General features: G+C 41.5%; 1 protein-coding gene across 1 annotated transcript in view; it reads left to right on the top strand.

Moving 5' to 3' along the window:
• The window catches only part of SMPX (small muscle protein X-linked), a 49,863-nt gene that overhangs the window by 22,747 nt on the left and 14,083 nt on the right, over positions 1-13,033 (top strand). The window contains exon 4 of the mRNA XM_004021960.6: positions 19-161. Coding sequence (XP_004022009.1) covers positions 19-147 — 129 coding nt within the window. The 3' untranslated portion in view covers positions 148-161. The remainder of the gene's footprint in view (positions 1-18; positions 162-13,033) is intronic.

Below are 13,033 nucleotides of genomic sequence, written 5' to 3'. Positions count from 1 at the left end.
TTTCTATTTTTTCTTTAGGGTGCTCCTCCCACTTCGGACGAGGAGAAGAAGCCAATTCCAGGAGCTAAGAAACTTCCAGCGGTCAACCTATCGGAGATCCAGAACATTAAAAGTGAACTGAAGTATGTCCCCAAAGCTGAACAGTAGTTGGAAGAAAAAAGGTGAGTGAAAAACTATTTCCTTTATCTCAAAAAGACCACTATAAAAATGGTTTATGAAACCCTTCCACAGAAGAAGTCTGGAATTCCAGAAGTGTTTACTAAGTATTGGCACTCTCACGTTAGACCAGAGCTTCTGGCACAAAGGTTTTCTGGTATGTAAACCAAGCTTTGAGGCCTGTCTTATTCCCGGAGCAGTCAGATGGCCACTGAGGATGTTGGGCTGCCTTCCCCTTCCTAGTCCCCTTCTTAGTGAGACAGCCCCACACAGGACGATGGTTGCGCTACATGTATCACGCTGATGCGGACTTACCACGGCATTTACAGGTAACTTCTGCTGATAAGCTTCCTTTATAGTGGAGAGAGGAGCTGTTTCAAGTCAAAAGGACAGAACAGTATCCAGTGTTTTCAGTATAGTTATATGAAAGAATAAAGGAATCAGAACAAAACACAGTAGATTCTATGACTATAGAGTGAGTCCAGGAACCTGGATGAGGAGAAAGTGACATAGCAGGAAGTGATCTGAAGCCATACACACTCGGTATTCATTACGACAGGGTGAAATGAACTGATGACTCTGTGTCATTTTACTCAGTACTGCTTGCGTTGCCAAGCTCAGATGAAATATTCCAATATGTCTGGGATGAGGCAACAGAAGTTTCTTGTGAGAAAGTCCCCAGGACTGAAACGAACTTTTGGTAATATTTATCATCACCCAACCAAGGCTGTTCAGTTAGACACATGAATTTTTAATGCAAACTTTAAAGGGATTTTTGCTTTTATGAAATTCTTGTTGACCTAAATTTAACCCCAGTTCCAGTTGCAGAAGAATTTAGTTTTAAAGATTCAAAGGAATGTGTTTTAAAATTAGTTCAGAGAGGATCCTGTGGTGTTATTCAGCAGTGAGATTGATTCTGTAGACTTGAATCTGTGGTTATGGTAATAGAGAACAATAGCAACTCAATAAAATATCAAAATGGTACCACAATAGCCAGAATATATTATTTGTTACTTCATTATCTCAGAGAAGACTTGAATGATTCTTCCCTCCTGAACAAATTCTAATAATGCAAAATCACTCAGAGAAGCCCATTTGTCCTTATTCTACAGGAATATAAAAACTTAAATTGTCCAGCTGGTTGATCTGAATTCCTGATGAAGACAGTCACTGTTTTGAGCCTAGGAGTGATCTTTATTTTTGTAGGAGAGGTAGTAAGCTGTTTTGATTTTGACGCATCAATGCTTCTTCTGCAAATCTGTCGGATTTGGAGACCTCCATGGTCATGGTTTATGGTCACGGAGGGAGAGGATTTCTTAACATTGACTGATTAGCTGGAATCATAAGCAGTAAATACCCTGGACCAGCTATCATCTAGCTCCTCACTGGTTGGATTTGATTTCCTCCCTTTTGGGCCACCCCTTCATCACCTACCCTCACTGTGTATTATTGTTCAGTGATTTTTTAAAATTTAAATTTATTTATTTTAATTGGAGGCTAATTACTTTAGAATATTGTATTGGTTTTGCCATACATCAACAAGAATCCGCCACGAGTGTACACGTGTTCCCAATCCTGAACCCCCTCCCACCTTTTTCAGTGATTTAATCGAACAGGTCATTGTCTGAAAACTGAGTAAGCCCACAGTACCAAACTAGGAGGGCTTCCCAGGTGGCTCAGTGGTAAAGAATCTGCCTACCACTGCAGGAGATAAGGGTTTGTTCCTTGGGTCTGGAAGATCCCCTGGAGAAGGAAATGGCAGCCCACACTAGTAGTCTTGCCCGGGAAATCCCATGGACAGAGGAGCCTGGTGTGCTACAGTCCAGGGGGTCGTAAAGAGTTGGACATGACTGAGTGACTAAAACAACAACACTCAAGCTATGAAAACCACAAGATTCAAAGTCTAGGGTATAACAATTATATTACTCTAGACATAAGACAGAGGAGCACCTCCTTCTAGCTAAGATCAGCACTTCTTTTAAGTGAGATTTCAAACTCTTTCCATGTCCTGTGTTATGGCTAGAATTATTCAAGAATATCAATAAAAAACACTTTGGATAAGAATCATAAAGGCCAGTGACTAGCCATTTAGAGATCTAATCATAGCTTATGGCAAAGGACTTAGGGCCTAAACCTCCTCAGAAACCAGAACCAGGCAACAAAGGGACAGCACATACTGACTCAAGACCAAGAAAGACAGGAGAATCCCCAGTGGGGCCCTAACCCACGCTGGGGCAGGGGAAGGCAGGTATTCATTCCCGTACCTCTCAGGAGTCTCCTGGCTGCTATTCAAGGTGGCCAGAGGGTGATTTAAGCAAGCCTGGGGGTTAGATGAAGAGAAAGGAGCAGCAGCAATGCCTGAAAACCAAGGGCCCTCTCATGCTCACATACCTACTTGTTTGTTGCATGATCAGGAATCTCCAACCCCACGTCCACTGTCAAAAGCCACTGTCAGCCTGTCTGTAGCTGAAGCAGAGGCCACCTCAGACTTCACGAATAGGGGTCTGGGAACCTGGAGGATTGCTAAGGGCTGTTGTCCAATAGACTCTGTGTCCACTTCTGCTCCCTCCCAACCCTCAGATCAGACCACAGGAGCCCAGTAAAGAACCTCTGTAACTAGCTTCTGTACTGTGGGCACTTCATTCTGCTCTACAAGATCAATAGATATCAAACTTGGTCACTGCTCTCAGGATACTTTTATCTTAATGGAAACATAAATACAAAATACTTCAAAAGATAGGTAACAATTCAAGAATTAGATAGCCTCTCAGTGATTCAAGATATCCCGTGGCTTTATGACCCCCTATGACTAGTAGTCAGTAGAATAAAGCAAGGTTATGACTCACTAGAGGGGGAGACTCACAATGATTTGGCATCAGGGACAACTGCAAGGAGGTGGTAGGAATGGAATGATTTAAACAGAGGCTCAGAGATAATTTCTGAGTGTAGGGGTTGTCCAGCGCATCATTAGTGGACCAGCCTGCTGAGACCAAAGAGTTCTTCTAGGGCAATACTTCTTAGACTTTCAGGGCAGAGCAAAACAAGATCCTACAGCCCACCCACATCATCTCTTCTCTTTTTCCAGCAATTAAAGAAATCAGTGATAACAAAGAATTAGAGAGGAACAAAATAAGTATCAAAGTAGTGGCAATGTAGCAATTAGGAGAAGAATGATTAACAAAGATAAACCCTAAGAAGAGTTCTACAATTATGTTAATGAACACGAAGATAGCAGCAATTGAAAGCCCTGGAAGCCATGAAGCACTAGAAAGAAATTGTCCTTCTGAAGTGGCAGGAACTCCTCCTCTCTGTGTTGGACATTGCAGCACGGCCATGTGCTGTGTGACAGCCAGATCTGATGACAGCAGACAAAACCAGGGTTTTAGAAAAATGCAAAATTTTAGTGATTCTTAATAACCCGCTTAGCTTTTGGCCATGTATATAGAAAGTCTATGAAATGAATCTCCATTTTCCTGTAAGAACTGAGGGAAAGAAAGAAAGAAAATTAAGTCACTCAGTCATATCCAACTCTTTGCGACCCCATGGACTGTAGCCTGCCAGGCTCCTCCATCCAGGGGATTCTCCAGGCAAGAATATTGGAGTGGGTTGCCATTCCCTTCTCCGGGGCATCTTCCTGACCCAGGGATTGAACCCTGGTCTCCCACACTGGAGGCAGACTCTTTACCATCTGAGCCACCAGGGAAGTTGGCCTGAACTGAGGGAAGCACTTGCATTTGGGAATCAGAGTCTTTTAAAGTCACCCAGTGGGCATTGGACCATACTTTAAGAAACATTGCTGTAGGGCAGTAAGTGAGAGTGAATTGGAACGATCTGTAACTCCTGCACACCCATATGCAGCCCCCTGGTGTCAAGTTAGTCTCTATCCTGTACCCAACATTAACCAACCAGCCTTGATTCTAGAGTTTGCAGTTTTGAAAAGAGCCATTATCATGTCCTGTTGGGGAGGCATGCCTTCTCCATCAAGCACTTTGTGGCAACTCTGGCATCACCTGTTTATGCTGTCACAATCATTATAAAACTATTCATTTTATTTTTTAAAATCTTCTTATCATGCTAGGATATAGCTTTTCAAAGGCCAGGGCACACTGGGTACATCTTGAGCACACATGCCTCATTACTGGTGCCCTGACCACAGCAAGTCTGTAGAAATGTGTTCTTACAGACTTTCCAGGTTCATGCACTCTCTGGGAGATTACTACCTAAAAGCAAGACTAACTTTTCTGTCAAGGACTGAAGGTAACATTGTTGGCCACAATCAGTAAAGGTCTCAGAAATTTGACTTTAATTTATTGATTATAATTTTATTCCTCTGGGAAACTGAAAACAATTAGGAAAAATGTAAAGATTGGCTCATTTTCCTCAAAGGGGGAGAAAAATATGTAAATCCAGAAGAAAATCATTGAATTTTCAAGAGTTCTTTGGATGTATTTTTCAAAGAACATCTATGTCCAGATAAGACATATTCACCAACCAGTCATCCGGAAAGATGCCATCTCTGCTCGAGGAGAACATAAGGCGTTCATTACTCCTAAATGTTAAGCATTACATATCACAGTTATTCTTGCTGATTCAAAGGCTCATTCTGAGAGTGTTGGCAGAAGGGCAAATTGATGTACTCAGACACTTGATGAAGTGTGTTTAGTACCTGACAACAGACCCACAAAATACGTGTAACAAAAACTAACAGAATTGAAGGGAGAAATAGACAACTGAAAATAACAGCAGGCAACTTCAGTACTCCACTTTCAACAATGGATAGAATAATTAGACAGAAGATCAACAAGGAAATTGTCTCAGTTTGTTTGGGCTGGTATATAAGAAGACCATAGACTGGGTGCTTTATAAACAACAGAAATTCATTTCTCACAGTTCTAGAGAGTGGGAAGTCCAAGATCAAGGCACTAGCAGATTTGGTATCTGGTGAGAACTTGCTTCCTGTTTCATAGACGGCCATATCCCTGTGTTCTCACACAGCTGAAGGGGCAAGGAAGCTTTCTGCGGTTTCCTTCATAAGGGCACTAATTCCATTCATGAGGGCTGCACCCTCATGACTTTTTCACCTCCCAAAGTCCCCACCTCCTAATATCATACAGTGGATTACGCTTCAAAATATGAATTTGGGGCAAGAGGACACAGACATTCAGTCTATAGCAGAAACAGAAAATGTGAGTAATGCTATAAGCTAACTAGTGGAACATTCCCCTCAACAACATCGGAGTACATATTCTTTTTAGGCACACATATGGCATAATGTCCAAGACTTGTTTCGTGTTAGGCCATAAAACAACTCTTAATAAATTTGAAAGGACTGAGATCATGGGAAATATGTTCTCAGACTACAGTGGAATGAAATTAGAAGTCAATAACAGAAGGAAATTTGGGACATTCACAAGGTGTACAACTTAAACAACACACCCTTAAATAACCAATGAGTCAAAGAAGACATCACAAGAGAAATTAGAAAACACTTTGAGACAATTGAAAATGAAAATAATAGACACCGAACTGTGGCATGCAGCAAAAGCAGTGTTTAGAGGAAACTAATAGCTGTTCAAATCAGTTCAGTCACTCAGTTGTGTCTGACTCTTTGTGACCCCATGGACTGCAGCACGCCAGGCCTCCCTGTCCATCACCAACTCCTGGAGTATACCCAAACTCATGTCCATTGAGTCGGTGATGCTATCTAACCATCTCATCCTCTGTCGTCCCCGTCTCCTCTTGCCTTCAATTTTTCCCAACATCAGGGTCTTTTCAAATGAGTCAGCTCTTTGCATCAGAGCTATTACATTTAATAGCTGTAAATGTCTATATTAAAAAAAGAACAAAGATCTCAAATTAATGACCAGCCAGTCAAATCAATACCAGTAGCTCCATATTTGGGAACCATGCCTTTTATCATCTTAGAGTAAGCTTACCCCATATCTACATAAATGGCAGATGATTCAACTGATGTCTGAATGGAAATATCAGCCATTTCAAATGATAAAATGTAATACGTTTAAAAAATCTATTTGTATAAACACTGTCACAACATAATAGAAGCTTGGAAATAAAAAGTACTAACCTATAAAATTATCATTCAGCATAGTACTCATGTTGATATCTTCCCTTCCAGTTTTCCCCCTGGGTTTACATAGGAGATACACTATAACTACAGCTGCTAACAATAAGGGATTTGCGGTAACTACCTTCTACCTTTGGAACTTTGAGCTCTGGGTCTCTATTTCCTGGTTTCATAAAAAGCAGAAAATGGTATCTTTCTCATAGGGTTTAGGATTAGGGAGACGTGAAGGATTTTAGGAAGATGTATTTTTAAAAAGCATACCCAGGCACAGCAACTGGGATGGGGTAATTATACACAAATGGGAACTAGTTTTCCTTCATTTTTTTTTCTCAAATAGCATCATTCATAGCACATGTATGGTTTTGAATCTTTTTCCACTTCACATTTTCTTATAAGAATGTTTTTCCAGTTTTACTGAGAAAAAATCGACATATATCACTGGCCAAGTTTAAGGCATACAGCTTGATGGTTTGATTTACATATATTGCGAAATGACTATAGAAATAGGCTCAGCTCACATTATCTCATACAGATATAATGAAAAGAAAGAAGACAAGAAAAAAAACACTTTTTCTCCTTGTGATGAGACCTCACAATTTACTCTCTTAATAACTCTTAATTATTGTCATCATGTTGTTCGTTATATCTCTAGTATTTATTGGGTTGTCTGGGTTTTTTCATAGGATGTTACAGAAAAATCCGAATGAAAATTTTGGCCAGCCCAATATTTATCTTATAGCTGATAATTTGTACCTTTGGCCACCTTCCTCTAATTATTCCTCCCACCTTTTGCCTCTGGTAACAACATGTCTGACCTATTTTTCTATGAGAGTGTATGTTTTAGGTTCTACATATAAGTGAGATTGTATAGTATCTGTCTTTCTCTATCATAAAAACGTTTTATGCTGCTTGTAGCTTTTGGAATTAAGATGATTTATTTTTCATAGTCTGACTTAATCATGGTTTCATAACCTTTTCCCTCTGCCAGAAGACAGAGGACTGATTTATTGTTTTACATAGAACGAAACTTAAAAACAAAAACAAACCTAACAACTTCTCTAAATGTCTTCTCTGTGGTTTGCTGGAAATTTTTTGTCCTCAATTTTGAAATGTTCCCTGCTTTGACCCAATTATAGATGCTCTATTCACTTTGTTTGAAGGAAATGGTTTTATGCTGAGATTTTTCACTCTCTAGTAGAGCCACATTTCTTTTGATTTGTGATGCTCTTTTTTTTTTTTTCCTGTTCCCCAATTGCTTAGGATAAAGATGAGTTTGCAATGGTTCTGAACTGCAAGGTTTTATTCATTTGTTAACCTGCCTGGTGAAGCTTTTGTTCTAGGCCCTGGTTACAGCCTGTGTGGGTGTAAAGTACTCTTGAAGGTGAACGTGAGGAGTCTTTGAGCTGATGGTGACAGTTGCTTTAAGAGGCTCTCTACAGCAAACACACAGAAGCTACCTGGATGGTTTCTATTAAAACAGAGATCTGGAAGGCCTAATGTGTGGATTCTCAGGAGGGATTTGGAACTGGTGAAAGCAGATCTGAGCCCCGAGAAGGGCACATCTGCTCTGGCCAGCTCGCTAGAAGGCAGAGGTGACTCAGGACCCAATTTTGTAGACCCTTGTAATCTGGCATGTAGATTTCCTTGGGCTAAAGGACAGTTACCACTGGCACTTGCCCTGCTCTCAGTGCAATAGAACTCATTACTCTATCTCCAGTGGTTCTGAGGATAGAGGGCAGCATCTAGAGATAGTCTGATTGGTCACAACTTCAGAGAGGTATGGGGTGCCACTGTCATCTAGTGGGGACATGCCAGGGATGTTGGTCAATGTCCGACAATGCTCAGGACAGTCCCGCTCCCCAACAAAGTATTATCCAATCTTCAACGTTAGTTGCGCTGAGTGTAAGTAACCCTGATTGATCTACTTCGAAGACTGACGTTAGGACCATCTTGCAAACATTCTTTCCCAAGAAGTCAATGCAATGCATTTTACAGAAATGAAAACATTAATAAAAAGAGAATAGTAATTAATGGCCCAATATTTATAATCAACTCACATTAATCAGAGACTTAGGAATCGAGCACTCTTAAATATGATTCTTTTGTTAACTGATAAACTAAGCATATTTATGGTATACATGGCATACCTGAATTACAGTATTTGGCCTTAAACAAGACCATTTTTGACAGGTTACTTTTTCCTCTCAGATGTATCAGAAAGCAGTAGGTTATCTCAGCAGCTCATCAAGTCTTTTAAAATATGAATGTTAGGCATGAAGCATTAACATCCATGTTAATGGATCAGCACTAACATCCATGTCATCATTTTTACTGTCATCATTACATTTATTATATACTCGTGATATGCCTGACATATGTACTTCACATACATTATTTCATTTACTCCTTGTGCTGACTATACAGACTATATGCTGTGATGCCCGTTTCATTTATGTTGGGGGAAGAAGGCTGTGATAGTTTGTGTAACTTGACTAAAGTCATACAGCTTGTAAGTCACAGAGGTCAGATATCACACTCCATAGCCAGTTCTTTTAATCACTAGCACCCACTGCATTCTTTAAAAATGTTCTTTTAGTTATAGTCTTCTGGGTTTTGCCAATATTTCACTGTGTTAGGTTGCAGGAAAAACCAGCAAAGGCTTAAAAAGGCTGCAGAAACTGTCATCTACACAAAGAGGTGACATCACAACTTTGACATGTTGGTTTATTTATTCATTCATTTGTTTGCTTGTTCATCCATCCATTCATGCATGAATTCACTCAGTCAACAAGCATTTATTGAGCATAAAGCCTGCACCAGGCGCTGAGGATACCAGCTTTGGGGATTCAAATACGGATCAGGGAGTCTAGCCGGGGTCAGGTGAATGGGCAGAATATTGCCTGGAAGCATGAATCATTTGCTCTCTTTAAGGGTCATGGAAAACAGGAAGGGTTCCTTACTGTCTATAAATATCAGAGCAAGAATGAGAGAAAGGCCAAGGAGGTGAAAGGAAAGGAAGGAAGGAGGGGAGGAGGACGGAGAGGGGCAGTAGGGGCCGTGCCTGGGAGGCCGTGGCCCTGGCCTGCTGCTGACAAAGCTGCGGCCGGTCCGAGGAAGGCCAGGCCTCTGCAGAGCCCGCCTTTGCTCCTGGGCTGAGCAAGGGCTTGGCAGGCATCTGTGTGTCATCAAGAGGCAGTCTCCTACCCATGAGGCCTTTTCTCTCTATTCCTTCTCACGCTGTGTGCAGCCCACGCAGAAAACTGGGGAAGTGAATTCCGGGCTGTCTCATCAGGCTTGGCTGCATCGTGACAACGCTGCTCGCTTTAACTCCCCCGACACATCGTGGCATTTGAGAAGGAGAAGGAGTCACGACGAGACCCGCACATTTAACTTGTGCTTAGCGCCACCTCTCCCTGCCCGGGGACCGATCAGTCCACACCCTCCGGTTTAGGGCTTTATGTGTAGGGCGAGGTGGTGGCTGCTTTAATCCCAGGCAGGACAGTCAATTGGCTTCTCACCGAGGGACATTTCTATTAAGCTGCAGACAGACTGGAGTCGCTTTTGACCAGGCAGGTGGCACAAAGGCAGCTCAGAACAATTTCATCTTGACTGCTGGGAAAACAGCAGAAAGCAAACTTGTCTTATCACCCAGAAGTCACTGGAAGCCTCTAGAAAGGACAGTGGCACTTCTTTCCACTCCAGAAGACCTGCCCTGAAGTGTCAGAGGCACAACTGAATTCCTGAACACATAATATACATTTTTCTGCCTTGCTTTTGCCTGACCCCTGATTTTAGATACAAATGATAGGAATCATGGCTGCCCTTTCGTTCCGGAGGCAACGGATCCTGAAACCTTACCAAACAGGGTTATTCAATTCTGCATGTTCAAACATCCATTTATTCAGAGTAGATTGAAGTTGATTTTCATTTCTGAATCATCTATATATGGGCTACCTGGAATTTACTTTAGCCAAATTAACCTTTTTCTTCATAAAGCAAGTTAGTACCATGAGCTGGATTTGAATGGGAGGGAAGGATTAAAGAACTGGAATGAATTCACTCCTTTAGTAAGTGAACATCTGGGCATCTACTATATGCCAGGCACTATGACACTAATGGTAGGTGATACAAGACAATGTCCCCTGAGGGACTCCCAGTCTAGTTGGGTACAATGTAAAAGTGGACTTTAGCACATAATGGCTGCAGCAGGAAGAAAAAAACGAGTTGTGGCCTTTGAATACAAGTGACAGAGATTCCAGACAGGATGTTAGAAAACAGATATTCTATTGAAAGAGGGTTGAAGAGCAGATGCTTTAGAGGTGCTGCAGGCACAGGTTCATGCCTTGGCTTTGCTATTCTCTTGGTCTGTGACTTGGCTCATCACGGTTTCTTTTTCTGAAAAATGAGAGTAATACCTATCTCATGGGGGCAAGTTTTCTCACCACCCTAAAGGTCACTGAGCAATGTTTGGAGACTTTATGGATGTCACAATACAGGGTGGGTACCATTGCCATCTAGTGGGTGGGGACCAGGGATGCCACCAAACATCCCCCCACAAGAAACTTCAGGAGTGTCGAGGCTGAGAGACACCAAGTCACACATATAGTGTGTACACAGTAGCAGCTATTATTATGATAGTGTGCTACCACGAGAAGGAATTTAATTTAAGACATTGAGCACTGGACGTGCTAGATAGAGTGGGACACATTTGCGCTTCACTTCCCGCTGTGTCACGTAGTAAGTCTGTGACCTTGGGCAAGTTCCTGACCATTCCAAGCCATGTCTATAAATAGGAATGATTATCTCAATCATGAGAGGCAAATAGAAAGAGAGTGAGTTGACTCAGATGGGGCACCCGGCACAAATCAGCATCCAGAAAGCGTCATTCCCTTTTTAGTCCCCACAAATTGCCCATGCCCTTTGCTCCCCCTCCCTTTCTTCCAAGGCCAAGTGTCAGTTGGTTGGTTTTTACATGAAATACTCTCTAAAGAGGAGTTCTGCATATTTTACCAGGGAATATGAAAAAGCTCACTGAAAAAGAAACCCCAGTAATTGTGACTAATCTGAGCTCACCGAGGCCCTTGTAAGCCCCTGGGAGGACTTGTGTCTCTGACCTCCTGAGATGATCTCTAATCTGCAAGTACCATGTTTCTCCAGAAGGAGGCACTGCAGTCCCATTTTTCAAAACCTGCAGCAGCTGCTGTTTCCAAAGCCAATAAAATTACACACATTTCACTTGAGCACTTTCATTTGATCTTTGGAGACTTCAAGGGATTTCCACACCTTCCTTGGCCACTTTTAACTACTAAATATGTCCAGTTTGCATTTCCGATCTTTCTCTGAAGAAAATCAGTTTAAGAAATATTTAGAGTCAAGCCGCCATTCTCTTACTATCAAGGGAAAGGGAAACAATGCATTTCAGACACCATTTTACTGAGCATTTTGAATGGGCTTAATGGCTAAAAACAGAGGCATCTCATATTTTTAGTAATCTTTTGTACACAGACTGTATACTAGTGAAGTCTGGTCCAGAAACTAAAACAAGATCCATGTTGATCTAAACATCCAGAAGCGGCCCTGTGTCTTCTCTAAGACATCCTCTCCTGGCTTATGCCCCATTCACATCCAGTCCCCTCCTCTTAGTATTCTCCAGGGGCGTTTTCTCCCTCTTTCTGATGAAACTAAATTTGATAACTGAATCATTTCTGCTTTGCAACAAGAGTGAAACAGGTAGGCAGTCAGTACCAAATACAACCGCCACATAACATGGCAGTTTGGAGACTCTATGAAATGGCTACTTTAGGGGGTGTCAAGAACCAGGCAATGAGGAAATAAAGGCTCATTTGGAGTTTTATGGCAAGTTTTAAATCCCATCTTTTAACTGGAAGCTACTTGCAGTAGTAATATTAACAAGTTCTTGCACTTGATTTTAAAAAGTCCAGCCTACTTCTGTGTTTACTCTCTTCTGAGGCTCACAACAGTTCCATGAGACAGGCAGGGCAGGAGTTGAATTTGCAGTTCACTCTTACGTGACTTCCAGCTTCACTCAGGGTAGAAGACTGTGGGATGTGTATCATCAAGAGAGTTTGTTTTAAGACTAATTTTTGATTAAGTATAGTTAAGTTCATCTGTATCAATAGATATAAGTGGGTAACTTAATCCTAGCTCTCTTTCTCTGTCAGTGAGAAAAGTTCTGGGTATAGGCAGAACCATCATGTGTCCTGATTTGGTCCATTGCATAGGTTGAGATAGCACTTTTCATTTCAAATATATCAAAAAGGTAGGACCACCATTCAGGGTGCAGCAGGTGCTGAGGGTGGGTGGGGTTAGTTACAACCCATGCAATGGGCCAGAACAGGACAGATGATGGCTCTGCCTATACCCAGAGGGACTTTTCTCACAGAGAAAGAGAGCTAGGATTAAGTTACCCACTTATATCTATAGATATATTTCAAAGGAAAAGTACTATCTCAATTTCCACTTCTGCTCACTGTTTTCTTGCTGCCTAACTCAAAAAAATACTGTATCATTTCCATGTATGTATATATATATATATATATGTATATATATATATACACACACACACACAATGCACACACACGTATTTGATTCTGGAATTTGAAAATCAGGTTGGGATGTCTTAATTTAAGAAAGACCAGGTGGCAGATAAATGGACCCGGGGAAAACTTCTCTTTAAGATACTCCCAGATCATCACCCTGAAGGTCAACTCTTCTGGAAAGCTCTCCATTGTCAGCAACAGCCAAGAAATGGCCTCCCAGATTCCTTACAGG

Source organism: Ovis aries, chromosome X (assembly GCF_016772045.2).
Source record: "Ovis aries strain OAR_USU_Benz2616 breed Rambouillet chromosome X, ARS-UI_Ramb_v3.0, whole genome shotgun sequence".
Taxonomy (NCBI): Eukaryota; Metazoa; Chordata; class Mammalia; order Artiodactyla; family Bovidae; genus Ovis; species Ovis aries.
This window is presented reverse-complemented; position numbering and strand designations above follow the sequence as displayed.